This window comes from Entelurus aequoreus, linkage group LG04 (assembly GCF_033978785.1).
Source record: "Entelurus aequoreus isolate RoL-2023_Sb linkage group LG04, RoL_Eaeq_v1.1, whole genome shotgun sequence".
NCBI classification, from domain to species: domain Eukaryota; kingdom Metazoa; phylum Chordata; class Actinopteri; order Syngnathiformes; family Syngnathidae; genus Entelurus; species Entelurus aequoreus.
In genome coordinates, this window is record NC_084734.1 from 30,251,263 (window position 1) to 30,278,792 (window position 27,530).

The following is a 27,530-nucleotide window of genomic DNA, read 5'->3' on the forward strand; positions in this document are numbered from 1 at the left end:
GACATATTTCCTTAACAGGAAACACTCTTTCTTGTAATATTTTACTTGTTTAATTTTGTTTTTTAGTTTAATTATTTGTTACAGCACTATCATTAAAAAAATTATGGAAAAACAGATGTTTTAAATAAGGAGCAAAAATGTTTTCTTTCAAAAAAAATTTAATTTTTTTTTTTTACTTCTCGTAAATAATTCAAAATGTTGTAAATTACAGTTCCATAAAATATATACATTTTTGTCATAAAATGACAAACTACAATAATTTGATTTTATTTTTGTAAAATTGTTTCTCATACCTTTTCTGGTAATATAATTTTGGATTTTATTCGTTGATATCTTTTTTTTCTGATAAAAGTATCACTTTTTAGTAATTACCTTTATTCTTCTAATATTTATTTCTCTTCATATTCTTAACTGCATTTTATTATTACTTTCTCTCTAAAGTGGCCCTTATTCTCCTCCAAAACACTTAAAATGGAGTTAAAAAGGAAAAATGCTAATGTTACCCAGGGAATTTTTTTGCCCTTATTTGTAGAGACAATCTCTAGTTGTTATGCTTTGAGTTAAACTACTGATATCTCTGTACTGTTGGTCATTCCAAGCTGCTGTGTAAGCGAAAGAGAATACCTGATTGTTGGAATTAAAAAGCAGCGGCCGTGTCTGAACTTTAAAATCATGTGAAGTGCCAAAGCTGTGTTTATAAGCCAAATGTGTGCTTGATATGTAAAAAATTATGAAGGCTGTTAAAAACATTTTTTGAAGGCAGTATCTTTTCGTGAAGACATTTTTGTAATTGCACTTGTGTAGGTTTTATTTAGTTAGAAAACGATTATACTGTATTGTTTATCCACTACTGAAGTATGTAACTATTTCTTACATAATTATGGTGAAACCACTGGCCAAACATCTTTGCCTTTATATTTAATGTAATATTAATATATTATCATATTAACATGTGCCACCCTTTGTTTTGTCAAAAGTTTACAAGGAGCCAAAACAAACGTGTATTGTACATCAACTTGGTGCCTTTTCTTGACATACATAACACTTCCTTTTTCGGAGTCTACTTATTGACAATGAACAGGTGTTTCAAGTGAACACAGCCTTCAAAGGTTTTATGAGATTGTGGGTCCTGGTGTTATTGTGGGTCCTGGTGTCATTCAAATAAATTGGATAAAAGCTGGACATGAAGCTTTTTTTTTTTTTTTTCAAATAATTTTATTTGATTATGCATGACATAAAAAAAGCCAACATGGCCAAACATTAATTTTTAAATGGCCAAGCCAAAAACACTAACGATGCAGCACATGGACTTATTCTCCCATTTTACCGCACAGCTTCCTGTCAAAAAGACAACACAAACAAGGGGTGTTAGGCAAGACCACTACAATCCCTGGTAACAGTGGATAATAACGGCAGAAAACAATATAACCGTCAGTTGAGTTGTCCCAAAAGCACGAGCTGGCTGTTTGGAGACCAGCTCCGTTGTTCTGCATGATGACACAGGTGACTTCACAGAAAATAACACAATCAAATAGTCATACAAGCACTGGAATCATCGTGACGTTTTTGTTAAATCACAAACCGATATATTTGAAGGGCTTTCCAAGCTTGCACAGTTGACTTAGGCACTGCTCCACAACGCTTGTGCTCCATTGGTTTACTCTGACGTGTTGATACGCGTTTCCTCCAATGACTGTTTCTATGGACTACAGCACGACATAGCATGTGTAAAAAATTGAGTGTAAATTTAACTACAAAAATTGTATTCTAGTGTGGCCCGCGGGCCACACTATGAACTCCCTTGCACCACTACTAATAGGTAACTGTTACCGTATCCATAGCAACCAAGAGCTAGCTAACACGACACGGTGAGCTCGTTAGCCAGTAGCATTAACAACAAGCCCCACGAATATGCATATTTTGGCAAATTAACTTCAAAAATACACTATTTTTGTTCAGACGGCCCATAAATGTCCCGCGGGCCGCACTATGGAGTCCCCTGCACCACTACTAACAGGTAACTGTGTTCACATAGCAAAGTGGTTAATGTATCCATAACAACCAAGAGCTAGCTAACACGACACGGTGCGCTCGTTGTCTAGTAGCATTAACAACAAACACCACTAATACGTATAATTTGTAAATGTAACTACAAAAATACAAGTTTTTTGTTCAAACGGCCCATAAATGTCCCGCGGGCCGCACTATGAAGTCCCCTGCACCACTACTAACAGGTAACTGTTCACATAGTAAAGTTGTTACCGTATCCATAGCAACCAAGAGCTAGCTAACACGACACTGTGACCTCGTTAGCCAGTAGCATTAACAACAAACCCCACGAATATGCATATTTTGTCAAATTAACTTCAAAATACACTTTTTTTGTTCAGACGGCCCATAAATGTCCCGCGGGCCGCACTATGGAGTCCCCTGCACCACTACTAACAGGTAACTGTGTTCACATAGCAAAGTGGTTACTGTATCCATAACAACCAAGAGCTAGCTAACACGACACATTGAGCTCATTAGCTAGTAGCATTAACAACAAACCCCACTAATACGTATAATTTGTAAATGTAACTACAAAAATACAAGTTTTTTGTTCAAACGGCCCATAAATGTCCCGCGGGCCGCACTATGAAGTCCCCTGCACCACTACTAACAGGTAACTGTTCACATAGTAAAGTTGTTACCGTATCCATAGCAACGAAGAGGTAGCTAACACGACACGGTGCGCTCGTTAGCCAGTAACATTAACAACAAACTCCACTAATATGCATATTTTGTAAATTTAACTACAAAAATACACGATTTTTGTTCAAACGGCCCATAAATGTCCCGTGGGCCGCACTATGGAGTCCCCTGCACCACTACTAACAGGTAACCGTGTTCACATAGCAACAGTGCATTGTTACCGTATCCATAGCAACCAAGAGCTAGCTAACACGACACGTTGAGCTCATTAGCTAGTAGCATTAACAACAAACCCAACTAATATGCATATTTTGTAAATGTAACTACAAAAATACACGTTTTTTGTTCGGCCGCACTATGAAGTCCCCTGCACCACTACTAACAGGTAACTGTTCACCTAGCAAAGTTGTTACCGTATCCATAGCAACCAAGAGCTAGCTAACACGACACAGTGAGCTCGTTAGCTAGTAACATTAACAACAAACCCCACGAATATGCATATTTTCTAAATTTAACTACAAAAATACACGATTTTTGTTCAAACGGCCCATAAATGTCCCGCGGGCCGCACTATGAACTCCCCTGCACCACTACTAACAGGTATCTGTGTTCACATAGCAACAGTGCGTTGTTACCGTATACATAGCAACCAAGAGCTAGCTAACACGACACGGTGAGCTTGTTAGCTAGTAGCATTAACAACAAACCCCACTAATGTGCATATTTTGTCAAATTAACTACAAAAATTCACGTTTTTTGTTCAAACGGCCCATAAATGTCCCGCGGGCCGCACTATGAACTCCCCTGCACCACCACTAATAAGTAACTGTGTTCACATAACAACAGTGCGTTGTTACCGTATCCATAGCAACCAAGAGCTAGCTAACACGACACGGTGAGCTCGTTAGCTAGTAGCATTGACAACAAACCCCACTAATATGCATTATTTATTTTATTTGTGTACATTTTGTCCTACTTACGTCTTTTATTAGCTTGGTCACGTCTTCCACGACAAAAGTAGTCTGTTGGTGAGAGAGTTAAAGAATGTACAGTTACGTTTATTGGCGTTGACCAGAAGATATAAAAACTGTTAGCCCTAATTTTGAGACATTAAATGTTACAAATGGACAGTGACACACATGTGAACACAATAAAGTATAATGTTGTGACAAACATGTAAACACAATAAAGTTTATAATGTATGAATGTCACTCACTTCCTCTTCTCCGCCTTCGTCCATTCTGTGCAGAAGTAGGTCAGCTTAGATCAAAACTTCCGGTATTGGTTTTACACAATAAAAGCATTCACATTGCATCTTTGAAATCGCCTGTAAAATTAAGCTTTCGTTCCAACGTTGAATGTAACTCATATATTATTTGATGCCAGTAGTTGAACCAGGGAAAAGTGTTTAGATCGGAAGTCCTCAATAAAATGGAAACAATTGTTGCAGTCTGGCTAATTGACTAATATCGACGTCATAAAGACATCCGCCCACATAAAGCATGAACGCTGTGAACGCTAAACTGTCGTATCTGCTAATTTTTTAAATGAAAAAAAAGTTTGTTGTTCACATTATGATGCTTTCACATAGCCCTTTTAATTATTAAATTGTGTTACTGTACAGTTTTCTCGTTAAATTGTAAATAAATATGTTTTTGATTTAAATACATTATTCATCCACACTTATACTTACAATCCTTTTAAAAAGTTATTTATCTAATAATATGCCGTTTATCTGAACGTGCCCCATGATGACAGATGACAGAGCTCTCCAAAAGTCCGCCTAAGATAGACTCGATCTGACCTGTGACCTTAATGATGAAAAACTGTATAGAAAATGGATTATGCATCACACACTCACTCAGTCCTCTTCTGGGCCACCTGGCGCTTGAGGCAAAGCAACAAATTTCCATCTGTCCCTGTCAGCCTCTACTCTGGGGACAGTCTTAAGGGACAGTGTCTTACTCCTGAGCTCTTTTTCTATAGTTCTTCTCCAGGTTTCTCTTGGTCGGCCTCGGTTTCTCCTCACATTGAAGCGTCCAATAAAGGGTTCTTCTCTGGCACACACGTCCAAGCCATCTCCATCGTCGAATATTGGTGGTCTCTTTAATGTTCTTTCCCAGAGTTTTTCATTTGAAATGGTGTTTGGCCAGAATATCCTAAAGATGTGACGCAGGCACTTATTTTGGAAAAAATCTAACTTGCTTTCAAGAGATGAAGTGGTTTTCCAACTTTCTGAGCCATACAGGAGGACGATTAAAACATTGCTCTTGAAGATCATTAACTTTGTGTGGATGCTAAGTCCAGTTGATCTCCAGATAGATTTGAGCATAGCAAAGGTTTGATTTTCTTTGCCGATTCTTGTTTTGACCTCGATATCGTAATCACCAACGGCGGTCATCTTGCTGCCCGGATCAAGGACGTACAGGACTTTGTCTATTGCAGGGGTTGGCAACCCAAAATGTTGAAGGAGCCAGCATATTGGACCAAAAATAAAAAATCTGCCTGGAGCCGCAAAAAGATTATCAGCCGATAAATGTTTTAAAATGTAATATCGGAAATTACCGGTATCGGTTTTTCCATTATCGTTTTTTTTTTAATTAAATCAACATAAAAAACACAAGATACACTTGCAATTAGTGCACCAACCCAAAAAACTCCCTCCCCCATTTACACTCATTCACACAAAAGGGTTGTTTCTTTCTGTTATTAATATTCTGGTTCCTACATTATATATCAATATAGATCAATACAGTCTGCAAGGGATACAGTCCGTAAGCACACATGATTGTGCGTGCTGCTGGTCCACGAAGAGTACTAACCTTTAACAGTTAGTTTTACTCATTTTCATTAATTACTAGTTTCTATGTAACTGTTTTTACAATGTTTTACTTTATTTTTTATTCAAAAAAATGTTTTTAATTTATCTTTTTAATTTTTTTATTTTTTTTTAAATGACCTTATCTTCACCATACCTGGTTGTCCAAATTAGACATAATGTGTTAATTCCACGACTGTATATATCCGTATCGGTTGATATCGGTATTGGTAATTAAGAGTTGGAAAATATCGGAATATCGGATATCGGCAAAAAAGCCAATATCGGACATCCCTACAGATAATGTGTCTTGAGACATGCAGAAATAAATTAAATACACAAAGAACATTAGTAAAGGAAATTAAATGCCCTTTGAGACACTTGTGATTTAGGGCTATATAAATAAACATTGATTGATTGATTGATTGATTGATTGATTGAAATGAGCTCAAATATAACTGCATACGAGGCATGATGATGCAATATGTACATACAGCTAGCCTAAATAGCATGTTAGCATCGATTAGCTTGCAGTCATGCCCTAACCAAATACGTGTGATTAGCCATACTTGCCAACCCTCCCGAATTTTCCGGGAGACTCCCGAATTTCAGTGCCTCTCCCGAAAATCTCCCGTGACAACCATTCTCCCGAATTTCTCCCGATTTCCAGCCGGACAACAAGGCACGCCTCCTCCAGGTCCATGCGGACCTGAGTGAGGACAGCCTGTCGTCACGTCCGCTTTTTTTCCATATAAACATCTACGGCTTTTGGAGAGTGCGCAACTGCACACACAACAAGAACGAGACGAAGCAGAAGAACGGAGAAGAGACAGTCATGGCGACGACGAGTAAGAAGAAGAAGTACGCTTGCAAGTCATCAGAGAGGGTGTTGAGCATGGTTAGAAAGATAGTGACAGAGAATAGAATGAGGATGGACAATTCAACCCTAAACTCACTCCTTTCCTGCAAATTAAATTTCACAGATTCTGCCCATACCTATGCTCCTTCAAAGGCTGTGCTCCTGGCTGCAAAGCATTGCACTTTCAAATACAACAATGAGTAGAGTGTTATGTGTGTGTATATGTGTAAATAATATATATATAAGAAATACTTGAATTTCAGTGAATTCTAGCTATAAATACACTCCTCCCCCTTAGCCCCGACCCCGCCCACCTCAACAACCCCCCCACCCCCACCCCCCACCCAACCTCCCAAATTCGGAGGTCTCAAGGTTGGCAAGTATGGATTAGCACTCCACACAAGTCAATAACATCAACAAAGCTCACCTTTGTGTATTCATGCACAGTATAAAACATTTGGTGGACAGAAGGAGACAAAGAAGGAATGGCATAAAACACGTCTTTCTGTGGCAGCGTCGGAGAAAGTTGTGCATGCAAACTACAGTGAGTTCAATGACCGACAAAATTAGTAGGACAAAACGGCGCCCGCCAAATATTTTCATCATTGAAGCATGTTCAATATAAACAGTGGGATTGCTAACAATTAGGAAGGTTTGTGTCATGCTTGTCCCAGTCTAAAGAAACCATATTAAGACAAAAAATGTATTTTTCCCCCCATCTTTTTCTATTTTTGAAAAAGCTCCAGGGAGCCACTAGGGCGGTGCTAAAGAGCTGCGGGTTGCTGACCCCCGGTCTATTGGATTTCCATTCACAGTGATACGGTTGGTGGTTGCAGTGTTATTCCTCAGATGCTGCTGCCTTGTGGGTTAGTCTGGGAAGACAAAAGGCTAGGGGAGCACACCCTGAGAGAAAAGCAAGTGCTGGTAGGCGCACCATAGGCGGTCCTCCGACAGACGGGAGCTCCGGCAGCCTCCTGCAGCTGTGAGGAGGCCACCGGATACAGCTCCCCACAGCGAAGAAGTGACGTTGGAGTCTGTGCGTCTCCCTCGTGGAAAAAGACCTCAGCGGCGGAGTGGGCGGATGATGGTTGCATGGAAGCTCCACAACGGTCACAAAGGCGGAAGAAGGCTGCAGCAAAGATGGGCCCCCAATTGTCTTGGTCTCCATGCCATTGGACCCTGGCCTTTTTTTTGCCAAGGACGGTGTGGGGGCTGTCTGTGCACCAGTCTCCCCACTTTAAAAGATTCCACGCACAGGCGTTCTCCTGAAGGCAATCCCACCAACAGGAGGACAATCATACTCGTTTCGAGTGATCGCAGACGATTCCTCAGGACCGTGGTCCTCTTTTCTTGACTGTTAGACTGATGCTAGTGGCCTTTCTGACTGAGGGCGGTCTTGTCTTTTGTTGTGCATCTTGGTACTGGTGTGAAAGTAAAGCTATATCATCTGCGTAATCCAAATCTTCCAAGACTGACGTGAGAGTCCACTGGATGCCTCTACGCTCTCCTTTATCACTGCATTGCATCAGTCAGTCAATCCCCAGGGAGAACAGTAGGGGCCACAGAACGCATCTTTACTCCTGTTTCCACCCCGAAAGGCTCCTTCAGCTCATTATTGTGGATGACACAGCATTCAAAGTTATTGTAGAGAGAATGGACCATGTTGACCAGCTTCTTTGGAAGGCCGTAGTATCTCAAGGTCATCCAGAGTGAGTTGCGATGGAGTCTGTCAAACGCTTCCTTGAAATCTATGAATATAATGTGGAGTGAGCTGGTCCATTTATTTGATTGTTCCAGTATTTGGCGAAGAACGAAGATGTTCACTACAGGACCTTCCTTTCCTGAAGCCTACTTGCTGATCTCGTAGTATGGTGTCTAATGCTGTCTTAATACATTGGACAATAACATGGCAGAACATTTAGCGAGAGTAGTGATGCCTCTCCAATTGTTGCATTCCCCATGGTTCCCTTTCTTTGGTAATTTGACGATGATACCAGTTTTCCAGTCATCTGGTGCTGTCTCACTGTTCCATATGTCCAAGGATGTTCTTGAGGATGTGAGGCGTATCTTTATCTTCCGCCCTCAGCATTTCTGGACATGCACCAACCATCCTTTCAGGGGGCTTTTCCATTCCTTAGTTTTTGGATGGCCTCCTTGACTTCTCCCACTATCATTTCCCCCATGTTGATATCGGGTCTTCTTCTGTCTCAGGAATGCCAAAGACCGGTGATGGATCTGGCTGGTTAATAATTTCCTGAAAGTGCTCTTTCCACCTATGCAGATTCGCACGCTCTTCTATGATTATTGTTCAATCTTTAGCTTTCACTGGCATATCCTGGGAGGGACCTTGAACCACTGTAGATTCTTGGTGGTCTTGTATACTGTTTTCATGTCTTTTTGGTGAGCAGCAAACTCAGCTTCTTCTGCCATAGCGATGTTTGTCTTTTCTTGCTGCTCCTTTTACCTTCCATGTCCTCTCCTTGGTGATTTACAATCTAAAATTGTCTTCTTGAGTGATTTCCTTTCCTCAATTGCCTTCAATGTGTCACTATAACCACAAGGTTGTGGTCGCTGCCAACATCGACATTGTGCATCACCTGTACATCCTGTAGAGAACGTTTCCATTTGTTATTTATGATAATGTGGTTGATTTGGCTTTTTGTCTTCCCATCCGGTGATGTCCATGTCAACTTGTGCATGCTCTTGTTCGCCAATAGAGTACCACCAATGGCCAAGTCATTATCTTCACCAACACAGACGAGCTGCTCCCCATTGTTAGGAGTTCACTTAGCCCAGGGGTGTCAAACTCGTTGTCATTGAGGGCCCCGTTGCAGTTATGGTTGCCCTCAGATGGGCCACTTCTAACAATGAGTAATATATAAATATACATGTGTGTATATGTATGTATATATATATATATATATATATATATATATATATATATATATATATATATATATATATATATATATATATACACACACTACCGTTCAAAAGTTTGGGGTCACATTGAAATGTCCTTATTTTGGAAGGAAAAGCACTGTACTTTTCAATGAAGATAACTTTAAACTAGTCTTAACTTTAAAGAAATACACTCTATACATTGCTAATGTGGTAAATGACTATTCTAGCTGCAAATGTCTGGTTTTTGGTGCATAGGTGTATAGAGGCCCATTTCCAGCAACTATCACTCCAGTGTTCTAATGGTACAATGTGTTTGCTCATTGGCTCAGAAGGCTAATTGATGATTAGAAAACCCTTGTGCAATCATGTTCACACATCTGAAAACAGTTTAGCTCGTTACAGAAGCTACAAAACTGACCTTCTTTTGAGCAGATTGAGTTTCTTGAGCATCACATTTGTGGGGTCAATTAAACGCTCAAAATGGCCAGAAAAAGAGAACTTTCATCTGAAACTCGACAGTCTATTCTTGTTCTTAGAAATGAAGGCTATTCCACAAAATTGTTTGGGTGACCCCAAACTTTTGAACGGTAGTGTGTATATATATATATATATATATATATATATATATATATATATATATATATATATATATATATATATATATATATATATATATATATATATATATATATATATTAACAATATATATTTTTTAAACATGAGCTGCAAAAAAACAAATTTTACTTTAAAAACTGGCAGCTCAGTCACCAGAATTGTACAGTAAAAGCATTGTTGTTGTTGTTTTTTTACAGCATATAAAAAAATGTAATACATGGAGTGGAAAAACAATACCACTGTTTTTAGCGGTAAAATTGAAGCAACAGAGCTGCCAGTTTTTTTTTTACTGTAAAATCTTGTTTTAATGTTTTTTTTGTTTGTTTTTCAATGTTTTAGTGTCTTACTGTGTATGGAAAAAACAGTACCAAAGTTGATATTACGGTAAAAAACTTGGCGGAATTTAACCATAAAATGTATTGTCGATTTTACAGTCTACAATTTGATTGATAATTTGTTTTGAAATCATAAGTCAAGCAGATATTTAAGTACAGTATTTATCTTTATTTTAACCAAAAATGTTTTTGGAATACCTGATAATATAATATTTTGATTTAATATTTAATTTGAAAATATATGCCATTACATGCAGTACATGATTTTTTATGTCAAAAGGGAAAACAAATATATTTAGTAAGAAAAGATTAAGCATTTTATTAACACATATTTCCAGGCTTTCGTGGGCCACATAAAATAATGTGGCGGGCCAGATTTGGCCCCCGGGCTTTGAGTTTGGCACCTGTGACTTAGCCCATGTCGACTCATGGTTCTGTCGCCAGTAGCACACAATCTCACTCTAAAACAGGGATGTCAAACTCATTTTCATTGAAACCACACCGCAGTTATGATTGCCCTCAGAGGGCATATAATAGGCAATATATTGTATACATACAACAAATTATAATTACCTCATTATGATTCACATCATTACATAATTGCATATGCATTTGATAACTTGCTTTAAAATCATAAGACAAGGTGGGAAGCAGATATTTAAATATGCTTGGAATATCTTGTAGCGTAAGTTTAGAAGAAATAGTTGCAACCCCAAGATACAGACCCCGGAGACGACTTGCAGGAGAAAAACTACTTGTCTTTTGTCAGTGTGCATGTATTTACACCGCTGCCGCTACATGCCTTGCACTAGCAAGTCATAAAAGGTCATAAAGCCGCATGCGGCTCTTTAGCGCCGCCCAAGTGGCTCCCTGGACCTCTTTCAGAGATGTGTGAAAATGGAAAAAGATTTAAGAAAAAAATATATTTTTGTTTTAATATATTTTCTCTAGGAGAACAAACATGACGCCAACCTTCCTAATCGTTAGAAATCCCACTGTTTATGTTCTACATGCTTCACTGATGAGTATTTGGTAAGCACCGTTTTGTCCTACTACTTTCAGCAATTCTTGAACTCATTGTAGTTTGTTTACATGTACAACCTTTTCCGATGCTGCCACAGAAAGACGTGTTTTATGCCACTCCTTCTTTGTCTCATTTTGTCCACCAAAAGTTTTATGCTGTGCGTGAATGCACAAAGGTGAGCTTTGTTGATGTTATTGACTTGTTGGAGTGTTAATCAGACATATTTGGTCAGTGCATGACAGCAAGCTAATCGATGCTAAAATGCTATTTAGGCTAGCTGTATGTACATATTGCATCATTATGCCTCGTTTGTAGGTATATTTGAGCTCATTTAATTTCCTTAATTTCCTCTGTGTATTTAATTCATATTTGCATGTCTCATGACACACTATCTTTATGTAATACTGGCCGCATTTCTTATAGTTGTTTATTTGCCATATTGTTCCAGATCACAGCAACTGTTACCCAGCTTGCAAAGATTGTAATAAATCCATTTGAAGACATCCTGCCATTTCCTTAAACTTGGACACACATCTATACCTTTGGCCATTGTGAGCCAGTAATTTCCGGAAGTTATCTCATCCTGTGAGAAGCCTCCATTTTACTAATGTCCAATGTTGCAACAATGTGTAGAATAAAAATGAGAATACAACATTTCTGTCAACAAAGATTTGCATCAGCCTTTGATAGTAGGCTAATATAGACACTTACATAATGTGTTGCCTTCATTATAACACTTATATAAGGCTTTTATTTTTTTGTGGCTCCAGACAGATTTTTTTTTTGTATTTTTGGTCCAATATGGCTCTTTCAACGTTTTGGGTTGTCGACCCCTGCACTAGCCTTTAATTTCTATTGTCTTTTGCTCTTAACGTAAATAATTACATTCATTGACCTGTACAACGCTTTCTGCGTTTGCATTCTGCCAACATACAAGTTCCTAACATATGCAATTGTATGTAGTACATTTTTCTCTCAAATTTGAAAATACAAAAATTAAAAATACATCTAGCCAGAACAGGAGAGCAAACAGCATCCTCAAGGACTCATCCCACCCAGGTCACCACTGGCTTGAACTCTTGCCCTCAGGGAGGCGTTATAAGACCGTCAAAGCAAGGACAAATAGACTGAAAAACAGTTTATATCCTAGAGCTGTTTTTGCCCTAAACCAGGGGTGTCCAAACTTTTTCCACTGAGGGCCGCACATGGAAAAATTAAAGCATGTGGGTGACATTTTGATATTTTTCATTTTCAAAACATACCGTAACAAAATATATGGATTTTTAAATTTATTTTACCTTTAGGGGTCCCGGGGACCATAAAGGGTCTCAGTCATTAAAATGTTAAAAATAAGTCAAATTATTATTTTTTATTTAACGCTTACAGTTAATCTCTATATCAACTTCAAGTTCATATAAAGTAATAAAAAGAAAATGTTTTATGGCTTTTCTGTCAAAAACAACTTAGTTTTTTATAGTAAAACTGAAATATGCAGTATTTAGTAATTAGAGCCCTAAAAGATCAATAATGCAGGACACCATTGATTTTAATTATTTAATATTTTTAAGTAATCACAGTGAAGATAAATACAATACCACTAAATATATTTGGGTTCCAAAAGGTGCCCCACTCATAAAGTGATACATTTTTATTAGGTTTTTCTTTTACTTTCAACACTTAAGTTACGAGATCAACTTCAGATATATCTGTCGATTTTACGTTTGAACTATTATTTTGTTTGTTTTATGCTCTTTTTTCAAATAAAACTTTGATGTTTTTATATGGCATCTACACAATAAATGCAAAATTTACAGCATAAGACATTTTAAAGTGAAATATTTGAAGTAACTGGAGCCTTAAAAATAATTCATTATAACATGGATTTTTTTGTCAAATTTTTTTTTTGGAGCAATGGCAAAAAAAGGAAAAAATACAAAATAAAATAAAAAACAGCCTGCATGGCAGCTTTGTGTCAACTTTTTTTTTTTGTGAATGTTCTTTGTTTATTTTTGCAATAGCATTTCCAGAATGTGTGGCGGGCCGGTAAACAATTAGCTGCGGGCCGCAAATGGCCCCCGGGCCGCACTTTGGACACCCCTGCCCTAAACTCTGCACTTACCTGAACACCCACCACTTTATTACTTGCTTACCTCTGATAAAGATCTACTGTGCAATGTTTTTTTTAACATTTAATTATGTTTTTAAATTTTCAATTGTTTTATTATTGTTGTCTGAAGACTATTTTATGTAGGTTTGTTTTAAAAGCACTGAGCTGGATTGCTGTCCAATTTCGTTGTTTCCACACAATGACAATAAAGGTATTCTGATTCTGAGAAAGATGAAGTGCTTTATTGACGCACATTGTATCCAGGTTTGTGCGGGCCACGTCTGGGCCCTGGGGCCTTGACACATTTGCTCTAAAAGAAAGGAGTATTCATTTCCCTGTCATTTCAATGACGCAAAAAGAGAAGTATTAATTTACTGTACCTTAAAACATAAAACTGGCAGACACTTCTCATTTAGAAGCTCCAAACAAAAGGGATTATTCTTGAAAATAATCTCATTTCTGTGTGACGGGAAAGGAGTTCTGGTCCATGAGCTCTCCCACTCTCTCCTGCAGGGTCTGGACCACCTCTGACAGGATGAACACGTGTGTGTCGTCCAAGTCCTTTAAGATAAACTTCTTCCCCAGGGCCATGGTTTCATCCAGGAACAGGAGGAACTGTTTCATGGCCGGGTCGCTGAGTGAGTAAGGCATAAGGGAAAATAAGACAACAACAAAAAACAGTCCACAAATACAACAGGCGTTTTGTTTTTACCATTCAACAAGAACACCTTTGTGCACGTTGACCATACTGACTGGCTGTCTTGGAAATTAAACTGAGTCACCTGTTAGACCAAAAAATAACATTCGTATTTGAAAGATAGCACACATTAAGCACAAAGACAGTACACTAATACTGATAACGCATTAGTATGACCCCATGACGAAATAAACTAAGCTATTGTTAGCCACTGCATGTCGACTACATGTTTAAAAGACTTACCGCTGTATTTCGATGTTTGGCATTACAGTATGGCAACTAACTGCGACAATAAAGATGACATTTGGCGGATATAAACAGGTGAACTTTACCAACCTGGAGTCTTCTTTTGCCCAATGTTCGCTTAAGTTAGCTTGTGTCGCATTGTACTGTTGACTACGGCGAGTGCGGAGGGACAATGAGCTTCATGCTCTATTGCGCATGCGCACCGTAGCTCACTCTTTGCAGGTGTTTAGTGTTTACTAACAGAAATTTGAGGTAAGGTTTCAAAAAAGGTTTTTCAGTGTTTAAAAAAAATACTTAAAACCGTTAAATGTACTATAGTACTAATAAAAAACCCTGCATGCCTGCTTTTACTTGTCAAGAAACACATTATAAAGACTATCCTACTTTGGCTCTTTAGCCAACATGTAAAGCTAACTATTAGCATGTTATTGTTAGCCGGGATTGCCAATTGACAGTTTAATTGATAACTTCGTTAAAAAAAACATACTAAAGCAATGATAGACTCAAATGACGCCTCCAACCTAACACATTTTATTGTTCACTTGTGAAATGTGTGACCACAAAAAGAATGAAGATGAAAATCCTATTGAATTGTCAGTTATGAAATTAGGATCATCATTATGATTGTTATACAGTAAAAAGCATAAATATAAATGCACAAATAAAATCTAAATTATACTTTTGTTCTTAAATAATCGGGACGGCGTGGCGAAGTTGGTAGAGTGGCTGTGCCAGCAATCGGAGGGTTGCTGGTTACTGGGGTTCAATCGCCACCTTCTACCTTCCTAGTCACGTCCGTTGTGTCCTTGGGCAAGACACTTCACCCTTTGCCTCTGATGGCTGCTGGTTAGCGCCTTGCATGGCAGCTCCCGTCATCAGTGTGTGAATGGGTAAATGTGGAAATACTGTCAAAGCGCTTTGAGTACCTTGAAGGTAGATAAGCGCTATACAAGTATAACCCATTTATCATTTATTTATACTGAGGGGTAAGTCCTTTTTTTTTTTTTAAAACTACTTGTGTTAATTGTTAGAAAATGTCTCATTTAGGTGTAAGAAATAAAATCATGGGCATATCTTTTACAGAAAAGGGTTGCCATGATAAACTTTTAAATAAGGTTTGGGTATTAGTGAGAGATCTGCATTTAGTTTTGTGCTTTGAGAATGAATAACTCTTCCCTGGTTATTCATGTTAATTCTCATTACACGAAAATGACATAAGTCGTTATTTCTGTGGGACCAGGAAGCTGGTTCAAGTATGTTAAGTTAACAGTGGTCGTCAATGGCTGATGGAGCTCTGCAATGTTTCCTGGATGAACTGAAGGCTGCGCTTGTACAAGAATGACTCCTTCTTCTCTGGCTTGCAGATGCTCAGATGATCCACATCCACTTCAATCAGGTCCCCAATGCCAATGTCTGCAATCGGAATCCGAGCAAGGTAAGGAGGGGATCTGTGTTTTTTTTATGACATGAACGCAAGCTGGCCTCACTTACTTGCTGACTGTGCTGGCACCACCAGTATCTTGATCATAGGACCGATGTTTGTGGGAAGCGTCTCTGCAAAGCTTAACACCTTAATTTGTTCCCCTTTGGCTATGTTCAAGAAGTTCTCGTTCAGGTCGCGCAGGGCTGGTGAGTCTTAATTAAAGCACATCAACTTATCACAGGTGTCATAATAACATTTACATCAACTTTAGACTTTAATGGTAGACCTTTGCAAAGCTCTCGGACTTCGATGGAGGGGAAGAGGAGATATCGGACATTGACTGAGTATTCCGCCATAAAGGTGCCGTGATGAGGTACGCTGTAGAACAAAATGCCCTTGGTGTTCCTTAACAGGTCCTGCATGTCTGGGTCTTCAGAGGCATCAATTAGTATTTTTTTCACAAGCAAGCCTGACAAGAAAATTAAGAAAACATGTCAAAAGCGAATTTATTTTGAGCCTGATAAAGACATGGCACACCTCCCATACTGTGAGCTACCCAGACCACCGGCCTGTCTCCAACCCCTGCCATCTTTAGCTTCTTCAGCAGCTCTTGGCTTCTGCTGGCCAAGGACTTCCTGCAGAGAGAAAATTATTAAAATGATCAATTAATTTATTATTATTACTATTGTACAGTATTTCCTCAAATATAAATAAACACACATCTATTAGGGAAGGGGTTCCCAAATGTGTTACCTTCAAGTGCCAAAGTGAAAATGGGCTAATGGGTCATGGGCCAAACAGCGATTTCAAACATAAAGCAGCCCTATACCACCATATATAAAAAAGTGGAGATCATCACATTCAATAGATTGAAACCAGTTAGCCTTGTGGACATGCCATCAGTGATTATGTGAGCTCGAAAGAGGTCAGTATAAATATGTATCAAATTGGGAAGCTATTGGCGGGCCCCACTTTGGGCACCCGTGTATTCTGTGTAAAGCATTAATTAGGGTACAAATGCACATGTTATTTACAGTAGTTAAGATGTTATGCCAGATAACGCAACCCACACCTTTATCTGGGATGTGGACCAACACTAAAAGCTCCGCACTGGCTGGGAACTTTATAAAAATCCACCTTTATAATAATATTGAATTATATTATTGTTATTATTTTTTTGTTTTTGTTTTATTGTTTTGTTTTTAATGTTTTATTGTTTTGTTTTTAATATTTGATTGTTTTGTTTTTAATGTTTTGTATTGTGTTTTTTGTGTGTGTAATGGATCTTATGGTCTGCAATAAAGAATAAAGATATATATTTATCAGAATTTCTACAAAGACATAATTTGTAACTAAAATATTAGATTACAATAATTAGAAACAAAACAAAAATATTTATAATATATATAATAATTATTGTATTATTATGTAATACTTTTTACATTTTTTGGGACATTCTCTTTAAGCTTCAGGATTACAGATGCCAAGTCTGCTGTAGGCAGTTTTTGTTGCTATAAAGACATTCGGAGGGATACATAGTTAACTGTATCTCTTACAGTTTAGTGCTTTTGCGCCATCAGCATCTGTTTGAGGTGCAGCATTTATCTGTTTAAATTTCCCTTACAGAGCAATAAAGTTTGTCCAAGTCTAACGGTGTGTATTAAATATGAGGAAATACTATTTTTAAACCATAACATTATGGTGTGGCATTAGCAAGGTAGAAAAGTGCGATACAAGTATAACCCATTTACCAGTTTTAACTATACAGAGGTCATGTGTTGGACTCAAAGTAAAATAAGCCAGACCTTTGATTTTCAGCAGGACACTGAGCCATCCAGTCACTGAGGTGGCTATCATATTCCACTGATAACACCCTCAGATGTGGACAATCAGCAGCTAACCATGACTGTCAATTAAAAAGCACAATAAGTAAATAATCCCTAATCACAATCAATAAGACACAGTTTTATGGTATGTTACCTTTGGCCAACACTCTGTGTAATCATCCCTGCCATCTTTGGTGTTCTCTTCATCTAACACACTTTTGTCCTTCTGGCGCCATGTCTTAAAGGCTGCCCCCAGGACACCGTGGATGAACAGCACGTCTGCTTTAATTGGCTGTCTTAAATTAAGGCAAAATCCAAGAGTTGATTTGAGATATATATATACATTTATAATAATAAGAGGGACACATTTTAAGAACAACTAAGGTGTTTTCTCCTACTTGTCACGTGTTTGCGGGTGTAGAATGTAGACTCCATCTTCATACTTTTCTTTCACCGTCTCCCTGTCAAGGTTGGCGAGGGCGCGAGCTGCATGGGACGCCTGCATGACGTGAGGAGACTGCATCATCTCGGCCAGGACCGACACCCATCCTTGAGGTTGGTAACAAAAAAATAGCGGTCATTTTATAGCAGTATAGTTTAAAAACGTAAGCTCTAGGGTGCAATGTAGTGTTGTCCCAATACCAACATTTTGGTACAAGGAAAAGATACCATCATACCAATATGTATTTCAATATTTTTTTTAAAATAAAGGGATACAAAAATGAGATTGGCTTTATTTTAACAGAAAAACACTAAATCGATTACATACAGCCTGCCATAATCTTAAAATCATTTTAGAACATATTTGAATAAAAAGTTTTATTGTCATTGTATTTATTTATTAACTGTATCACGATTTACAGTTGCCACTCATGATCTCTGCGTTGAGACAAATACAATTACTAAATTGAATACTAGCAACACTACTATTGATAAATTACACAAGGTTAAAAAAACTGGCATACCATAAAGGTCTAGTGCAATGTCACAAATGAAAGTTACCCGATTGCACAATGGCCTTGTGAATGCTCTCATTGAGCGCCAGGTTTCCAATGATTCGCACAATGTTCCTCTGAATCTTCTGGGAGTCTCTCCTTAGCTGGTAAACCCTTTGAAGAAGTTGGAGACCCCCGTTGGACACTATGTGGTCACAGTGGCTTTGAACCTGCAAGGCATGAAACAAATAGTAACGCCTACTATGGCTAGTAGGGATGTAACAGTGTTGTGGTTTCAAAATCTTCACAATAATGCCGTGATGTATGATGTATCAAATGAAAACTTGGTGAGTGTAGTTATTTTCTGGCGCTTTTGCTGGTCTGAAAATAAACTACATCTCCCAAAATCCTCTGCGCAGGGGCTGGCAATCTCGGCCAACTGATCACCGCGCACTTGTGTTAATTGCCGCGACTTGCTGTATTAGCGACACTATAATTTGTACTAACATTCCTTTTTTAAATAAGAATAAGAACAAGTAAATCCAAAGCGTCCGTCTTTTATGTTACGCGTCCTTTTTAGACTAAACCTTGACTCTAAAAAACAGACAAACAAACCCTGGCGAAAACATCTTTGGCGGAGGTAAAGCGCACAACGTTCGTCTCGAGCGTTCCAAGTCAAAACAGACTCAGCTAAGGCGCACCGCGCCGAGGGAAAGGATATTTGAAGCCAGCGAGGCTAAACATCAATATGTGAGGTGTTTACATTATTAAAAGCTAAATTGTGAGTTCATTTTTTCCTGAGAAATTGCATTTTTCCAAACTGATGTAAACAATGTCCACTGCAGAGACCACTGCTTCTCAGAAAGTAAAAGTTTAAAATTATTGTTTTACAATTTAATTGTTTGTCACTTTAAAGACACTCAACTGTAAGTTTATTTAAAATATCTGCTTGAAACAGTGGACGTTCAACCACTATTCTTTGCACTTGAAAATACATGTTTGTAGTGATAAATATTATTAGAACATTTGAACATGAGGTTTAGGTTTATTTACAGCAAGTGTCTTTATCCTAAACATTCTGCAGTTTTTTGGAATGTTGCTTATCATTCACAAAATTATTATGACACCTAAGAACACAACCATTTTTTCAGGATTCTAAAGACAAAAAAACCCCACTAATGGGAGTCACCATTGTAGCCTTCAAAACCCTCCATCAAAATTGTATATACACGCTGCAAGTGTATATATAATGTAGTAATATGTACAATATTGCGATAAGGTGGCGACTTGTCCAGGGTGTACCCCGCTTTCCGCCCGAATGCAGCTGAGATAGGCTCCAGCACCTCCGGCAACCCCGACAGGGACAAGCGTGGATGGATGGATTGATTTACCGTATTTCAGTTATTTTATGCATTACTGGAACTTATTTCCTCAGCGTATTTATTTCCGTTGCGATACCAACGCACTTCCGACTTCCAGCAACAAATGTGTGTTCCTACTTCCAGAAACAAAAGCATGTGTTTTCCATTCATGGCAGACTTGGTAATAGATGAAGATGACTATTTTTGGACAAATGAGTATTCACAACCTTATCATTTTGAACCTAAATATATGGAGGATGAACTTCTGGTTATAAGCTTAGCGAACGTGAAGAGAGGGTGAAACGTAGGAGCTGACAGAAGCCGAGAGTCAGGACTGGTGTCACTTGACGGTGTAAATGTGTAGGTTGGAGCCAAGCTAAGCTGACGGAAATGGAGTGCTTACCCAAAATAAACAGGAAAAAAATGTTCCCGGCCAGCTGGACCAAACGGACAAATGTCCATTGAGTGAGTCACCATAATATTCATCACGATACATGCAGCACTTCATGCTATTGTTTTTACAACTACAGTACATACACTGTTGAGTTAGCTGTGTACAAACAAAACATGAAATGTGGGCTGATACTTCACAGATACTGTAATATGATTGTTAATGTTTTTTAGTTAGTACGGATTTGTGTCCCATCACATTGTCTTGTGCATTACAAACTCAAAAACCATTCAGCTGCTGACGCAGAAGCTAGCTTAGGACTAATGCCGTAGCATCCTGTCGCAAGGCGATGTGTTACTATGCTAGAAAAACATTTCCTCAGTGTTTGCTTTTTAAATAACAATGTCGCTCAATCAATCAATCAATCGCTACATCTTGGTTATCTTACAGGTTCAAAGCATAAATGAAGCATTGCTGGCGGTTTTTGGATGCATTTTTTTTTAGTGATTTAGAGGAAGAATTGATTGCTCCCATTAGATGCATTGCTAGCCAGATACAAAAAGCCAAATATTACAAATTAGAATGCAAAAAAAACCCTAAAACATTGGTTCTTGACCCTCATAATGATTGTAAAATTATAGGCAACATTCCCCAAAAAGTGCAATTCCACTTTAATACCGTGATAATATCGACATTCTGACATAGTTACATCCCTAATGGTTAGTAGATGGGTCTCTCCATTGATTTTACCTTGGAGTGCTGCACTAGGGCTTGTAGGCAGAAGGACTCCACCTTCTCAGAGGGAACAGAGGTGAGGCTTTGGGCGTAGGGCAGCCCGTTGCCACCAAAACACCACAGGCCACCCTTGAACAAAGAATTTGGCGTGTTGGAAGATAAAAACGGGATTGCACTTTTGTCATGTGTCTTTAATGTTCTCTTTACCCGCTGCGCTGCTAACGAGTGCGTGCTCTCCCTGAGAGCCTGCGACGTGAAATACTGAACACACTTGTCTACCTCGGATTGTGGCAGAGAAGCGAGCAGCTGCCTCAGACCGTCCTCTGCTGAGAAACTCTGTGAAGTTGGTGACAAATCTTTGGCTGGTTTTAATGAGGAGTTCTACTAATTCTACTTCTTGGCGATACTTACATCATTAAGGTCAGGAAGTGCAGGCCCAGGGAGGAAGAATCGCAGGTCGGCCCATGGAGTCCGAGCGAGGCCCACGGCGGTTCTTTGGTCTATAACTTGGGCAGCGGTCTGATACTGGTAGTCTGCATCGTCGACATGATAGAACACTTACGTCTATGTCATTTAGGGGAGTAGTTTTGGATTATTTTACCATGCCAGTGGTGATTGTCTGCAAGGTCCTGCACAGCTTGTATTCTGGCGGCCCCATTGTCGGATTGTGTCCTTTTTAGTAGGACCCACAGCGCCACCTCATGTGGGTCTGCATCTACATGAGTTAGTCGCTCTATACAAAAAAAGAAACATACTGATGCAGTACAAATCGAGAACTGTGCCACAGTTTTTAAAATAAAAAGTGCATCTACGGCTCTACCTACAGACCCTATAGACACTACAGAACCACAGCGAGGGCATTTACAAACCTTGCAGTCGCAAACTTTGTGTCACCGACTTGGCAGCTAGTTTTTGTCAAAGATAAAAAAAGGTGCATGTGTTCAGCTTCTCTGGAATCATTACAAATAAATGATTTCATGATAGAGCTCTTCTATTGGATTGTGCAGCGTTAGCAAATGTTGCTGGTGAGTGTATACAACAGACCAGGATGCATGTGAAGAATTCAGGTGCTTCCTTTGGCCTTTACAAAAGACTGTGCACTTTTAAAAAAAATATTTAGGTATTTTCAGCCAAGAATACATTGTAGTTTCATTCACGGCGTTTCTTACCATCCAATGACTGAAGCAGAAGCCGTGAGGATATTTCTAGAAACCGTCTCGCTGCTTTGTGGAGTTCCCTCCTTGTCTTCTGAGTGAGCCCTGGAAAATATGCCACACCAAAAACAACTATAAGGACAAATATATGATAATAACTGAAATGTATCATTGATTATCATGTCAGCTAGCACATTATACTGTAGGGAGAGGGGTGGTTGACCTCGACTAGTGGCAGGAAAGACAGAGGAAAAAGGAAGAAAGACAGGAAGCGATGCCAGAAGGTGTCACTGAGCCCCTGGACAAGGCTGTCAGGATTTTTCCTGTGTTTTAGATTCAAGAGCATTAAATGGAAGAGGTGTAGTGTTTTTAGAGTTTAGAATTGACTGAAAGTTCATATGATCTTGTTTGTTTTTGTGGAGCAATTAAAATTTACATAAGGTTTAGATCTGCACTGTAATGTCACGATAATCCTGTACCTGCAGCAAGGTTATCCTTTTCATCCGAGGGACTGGTTCGCAGATAAATGTAAGACTTGTACTTCTCTTGAAGAATCACACTGGTGTCTATGGTCACAGCTTTGTCTAAGGCCGCCACCTCATATGTGATAAAAAGGCAGCCTCTGCAAAAATATATTAATGACACACAAGGTTCCCACAAATCAGGCAACTTCCAAGTCAACTTTTCACTCATGACTTACCCGAACACAATTGCACCTGTTACTTTGGCAACCTTTCCTAGATGTTAGGAGAAAAACAATCTTACTTGGTTGTCTAAAAGTAAAACATGCCACATTTGAGTAAAGTGAGGATGTACAACTCACTTAAATCCTTCCAACGGAGCACCTTGTTGAGACCAGGCACCACAACTGAACTCAATCTCCTATAGTGGATAAAACGCAGGGCAGATGCAGACATCCTCTCCTGTCTGATTTGTTGGGATCTTCGTGGGGTCTACATCAAAGACAAACACACAGACCTTAGAATTGGGCGATACACATTTTGTTATCGATCCATTTGCATGTGCATACATGTCTAGTATTGCTCTTACAAATACTTTTTACTTGAATACTTCACAACAGGAGTCCCCAACTTTTTTTGCACCAGGGACCGGTTTAATGTAGGCATTATTTCCATGGACCGGCCTTCCACATGTAGCAGATAAATATAGCAAATAAGTGCATGAAAAATTAATACATGAAAAAACTCACTATGACGTTGAATTAGTGGGAGCCCCTGTCCTTTTCCCTTTGCAAAGAAGCTCGCCATACACTTTGGGTTTTTACACATTTTTGCTTGTAGTTTTTTTTGGCTTTAGTATCTGATGGGTTATAGGTGATACATCACATTCAAGGACGAGAGCATGGATATATAAGAAAGCTAGAAATACTTGCCATTAGTTCCAAGAGTATTCTGTGGATTTTTATTTCCATTCTAAAAGTTATGTATTCATATTTTGTGCAATATTTCATATGTAGACACACTGTCAGCTTTTTTTGGTTCAATTTTGCATGCGTAAATACATTTGTTATTGCTAACTACTTATGTAATAGGACTATGTGTAATAATAGCAGCACTTTAACTTACTAGGCCAAAGGAGATGTGTATTTTCTTCCTTCAGCACAATTATTATATGCATTGATTGATTGAAACTTGTATTAGTAGATTGCACAGTACAGTACATATTCCGTACAATTGACCACTAAATGGTAACACCCGAATAAGTTTTTCAAGTTGTTTAAGTCGGGGTCCACGTAAATCAATTCATGTAACAATTAAGCATTTTTTCCATCTGCCTTATGCACTTTAACTACTATGGTCACTTTGTTCCCGATCTGCCCTGATCTTAGGTCATCGACCTGCCACGGACCGCAGATAGAATCTAGCTTTTGGCTACAATTTGGCACCTTTACATTTATGTTTATTAATGTGCATTGTCCCATGTAACAAAGATGTAACAAATATAGCAAATGACGACTTCCTATCAGGAGTTTTAGAATACATTTGGGGACGGCGTGGCGTGGTTGGGAGAGTGGCCGTACCAGCAACCTGAGGGTTACTGGTTCAATCCCCACCTTCTACCAACCTCGTCACGACTCACGATCCATGTGTCCCTGAGCAAGACACTTCACCCTTGCTCCTGATGGGTCGTGGTTAGGGCCTTGCATGGCAGCTCCCGCCATCAGTGTGTGAATGGGTGTGTGTGAATGGGTGAATGTGGAAATAGTGTCAAAGCGCTTTGAGTACCTTGAAGGTAGAAAAGCGCTATACAAGTATAACCCACATAACCCATTTATGAACAAGTTTATTGGTGTGTCTGGTGGGACTGGCCAAAGTTAAGTAGGAGAAAATGCGATCGGTTATAAATGATTTAATGTCTCTGTGCGGCCCGGTAGCAAATGCGCCACGGACCGGTGGTTGGGGACCACTGCTTTACAAGACAGTTGAATCAGCAATTTAACAATATTTAATACAACAATATAACACAAAGTAACACTATCAACAAAATAATCAACGTACTACATTTGAATCACTAGCAATTGTTATAACAAAAAAAAAACTTACAGTGCAAAATATCTACACTAAGGCAAAACATATTTCTCATTGAAATCATTTTGGCGTGATCCTGAGACTACACTTCCCCACTGATTGACTGTAAAGCCAAGCAGCGCTAGCTAATGAGTAAAAAGTCACAGGCTGTCAACTCGTTGTCCAGCACAATTCTTAAGGTGTCGGGGAATTAGGGTTACATAATGTACAGACAAATTAGCCGGTATATTTTATAAATATATATTAAACACACACATTGTCATTGTTAAACGCTACCCTGGTATCGACAATGTGTAACCTGTGGTTTTACGAATGTTATGATCGCGTAGTTAGAAAGAAGAAGCGAAAGCGACAGTTATACCCACTGGCATGCAAAGCTAACACGACAAAACGCGTTAGATAGCCGAACTAAATCCCCGGACGTGGCTCCAGCTCACGGCTAATCAATTGTCAGAGTGTCCCTTCAAATAAGATAATAGTTAACTCGGAAAAGGAGCCTGCGTTCCCACACATGAACGTTGAACACAAACCAAGCTAGCCCAACTTGGCTGACAACGACCATTAAAAAAGGCGACTTAGTGTCTGACAATATCTCCTAAATCCTCAGTTTGTTTGCTAGATAGTTGTTTACTTACACTCATTGTGTCAAACTACCAAATTACCTTGATTGCAGTCTTGACGAGAGTTGTAAAAGTTGAGTTTCGCCCACTAAATCGGCGCTGTGTTATTGCAGAACAAGTCGCACGAATACTACGTCATCAGCGGGACACGCCTCTCACGTGAGTGTGTTTGCACAGTGTTCGCTGCACTCACTTCCACTCCACGATGTAAATATTACAATTGTAATATGACTGCGTGGGTTCTCTCCAGGTACTGCGGCTTCCTCCCACTTGCAAAGATGATTGGCGACATTGTGTGAATGTGAGTGTGAATGGTTGTCTGTCTATCTGTGTTGGTACTGCGGTGAGGTGGCGACTTGTCCACGGTGTACCCTGCCTTCCGCCAGAGTGCAGCTGGGATAGGCTCCCCGCAGCGACCCCGAGAGAGACAAGCAGTAGAAAATGGATGTATACAGTGATGGGCAATCTACTTGGCAAATGTCGTAAGCTAAGCTACAAATTACTCTCGATTAAATGTAGCTAAGCTACAGGGGAAGCCATCCCACACTATATGCTACAAGGCAAAAATAGCATGTTACATTTAACAGCATTTCTATCTATGGGCCCACATGATTAATATCTTAGAAGTGAAGTGAATTATATCAATCAATGAATGTTTATTTATATAGCCCTACATCACAAATGTCTCAAAGGGCTGCACAAGCCACGACGACATCGGTTCAGAGCCCACAAAAGGGCAAGGAAAAACTCACAACCCAGTGGGATGTCAATGTGAATGACTATGAGAAACCTTGGAGAGGACCGCAGATGTGGGTGCCCCCACCCCCGCCCCCCCTCTAAGGGAGACCGGATGCAATGGACATCGAGTGGGTCTAGCATAATATTGTGAAAGTCCAGTCCATAGTTGATCTAACATAATAGTGAGAGTCCAGTCCATAGTGAGGCCAGCAGGAGACCATCCCGAGCGGAGACTGGTCAGCAGCGCAGATATGTCCCCAACCGATGCACAAGCGAGCGGTCCACCCCTGGTCCCGACTCTGGACAGCCAGCACTTCATCCATGGCTACTGGACCTGTGCCCCCCCTCCACAAGGGAGAGGGGGGCAGAGGAGAAAAGAAAAAAAACGACAGATCAACTGGTCTAATAAGGGGGTCTATTGAAAGGTTAGAGTATGCAAATGAGTTTTAAGATGTTTTAAGATAACAAATTGAAAACTATATTTATATAGCGCTTTTCTCTAGTGACTCAAAGTGCTTCACATAGTGAAACCCATTATCTAAGTTACATTTTTAAACCAGTGTGGGTGTCACTGAGAGCAAGTGGGTGAAGTGTCCTGCCCAAGGACACACCATCTGTGACTAGGATGGCAGAAGCGGGGATCGAACCTGGAACCCTCAGGTTGCTGGCACAGCCTCTCTACCAACCGAGCTACGCTGCCCCATGTTAATGTAACTGAGAGTGTATAAATGGACCCAATAAGGGTCTATTACTATTAACTACCTGTCATTTAGCTGGTGACACCCTACACCAGGGTTCCCCAAACTACGGCCCGCGGGCCGGATCCGGCACCCCAGCATCCAAAATCCGGCCCACAGGAAGTCCCAAGTTAAAAATATATTTTTTTATTTATTTTATTTTTTATTTTTTTAAATCTTTCCTTTCTAATCCATTTTCTACCGCTTTTTACTCTTGGTGTCTCCTAGTCGCTCAGGCAAATCATATTGTCTAAAAATGAATTTTCCCATCGATAACGTGACAATGTTAAATGTTGATGAACATCAATGTTAATTGATGTTAAATGACAAAACGGAATATAAAGACAATGTATATATATATATATATATATATATATATATATATATATATATATATATATATATATATATCCATCCATCCCATCCATTTTCTACTGCTTATATATATATATATATATATATATATATATATATACATACACAGCCTGGCCCGGCCAAATGTTTTCAACACTATGCGGCCCCCCCGAGTCAAAAAGTTTGGGGACCCCTGCCCTACACCTACCTCTAGGAGTCCCCGCACCCCACTGTATGTATTTATTTAGTTTGGCCGACCCCTATAATGGTATTCATTTTCTCTGCCTCCAGTAAAAAAACAGCATTTATCTGTATCATGACAAAAAAAACTGAACAATGACTTGTGTGTTTGGAAACAGTTTGTAATGGTTATGTGCAGTAAAACTTTTCATGAACACAACTCTTAAT

General features: G+C 39.2%; 3 protein-coding genes across 7 annotated transcripts; all 3 read right to left on the minus strand.

The window, feature by feature from the left end:
- Positions 1–1,198: 1,198 nt before the first annotated feature.
- Positions 1,199–4,123, minus strand: LOC133648458 (dynein light chain Tctex-type 1-like). Its single transcript, XM_062044563.1, has 5 exons — positions 3,911–4,123; positions 3,675–3,716; positions 1,583–1,706; positions 1,430–1,507; positions 1,199–1,338 (listed from the first exon to the last, which is right to left on the minus strand). Exons 1-5 carry the CDS (start codon positions 3,932–3,934, stop codon positions 1,268–1,270), a joined length of 339 nt encoding a protein of 112 aa, XP_061900547.1. The 5' UTR covers positions 3,935–4,123; the 3' UTR covers positions 1,199–1,267.
- Positions 4,124–13,576: 9,453 nt separating this feature from the next.
- On the minus strand, positions 13,577–14,521 carry gtf2h5 (general transcription factor IIH, polypeptide 5). Of its 3 annotated transcripts, XR_009825779.1 has the most exons (4): positions 14,390–14,521; positions 14,069–14,138; positions 13,737–13,990; positions 13,577–13,666 (listed from the first exon to the last, which is right to left on the minus strand). XR_009825779.1 is itself a non-coding variant. In XM_062043497.1 (3 exons), the coding sequence occupies exons 2-3, from the start codon at positions 14,101–14,103 to the stop codon at positions 13,810–13,812; spliced, it is 216 nt and encodes a 71-aa protein (XP_061899481.1). In that variant the 5' UTR covers positions 14,104–14,138; positions 14,390–14,519; the 3' UTR covers positions 13,577–13,809. The 3 variants fall into 3 exon arrangements, 2 of the variants coding, with proteins under 2 accessions (XP_061899481.1, XP_061899483.1); XM_062043497.1 differs by having other exon boundaries at positions 13,577–13,990; positions 14,390–14,519; XM_062043499.1 differs by having other exon boundaries at positions 13,577–13,990; positions 14,297–14,443.
- Positions 14,522–14,807: 286 nt separating this feature from the next.
- Positions 14,808–25,468, minus strand: serac1 (serine active site containing 1). 3 transcript variants are annotated; one of them, XM_062044569.1, is made up of 18 exons: positions 25,336–25,468; positions 22,948–23,077; positions 22,825–22,861; positions 22,604–22,746; positions 22,140–22,229; positions 21,840–21,875; positions 21,572–21,703; positions 21,382–21,503; positions 21,178–21,306; positions 20,986–21,099; positions 18,551–18,713; positions 17,947–18,097; positions 17,703–17,844; positions 17,528–17,628; positions 16,260–16,357; positions 16,009–16,191; positions 15,791–15,934; positions 14,808–15,712 (listed from the first exon to the last, which is right to left on the minus strand). In XM_062044569.1, the coding sequence occupies exons 2-18, from the start codon at positions 23,039–23,041 to the stop codon at positions 15,576–15,578; spliced, it is 2,016 nt and encodes a 671-aa protein (XP_061900553.1). In that variant the 5' UTR covers positions 23,042–23,077; positions 25,336–25,468; the 3' UTR covers positions 14,808–15,575. The 3 variants fall into 3 exon arrangements, with proteins under 3 accessions (XP_061900553.1, XP_061900551.1, XP_061900552.1); XM_062044567.1 differs by having other exon boundaries at positions 25,309–25,358; XM_062044568.1 differs by lacking the exon at positions 21,840–21,875 and having other exon boundaries at positions 25,309–25,358.
- Positions 25,469–27,530: the final 2,062 nt, after the last annotated feature.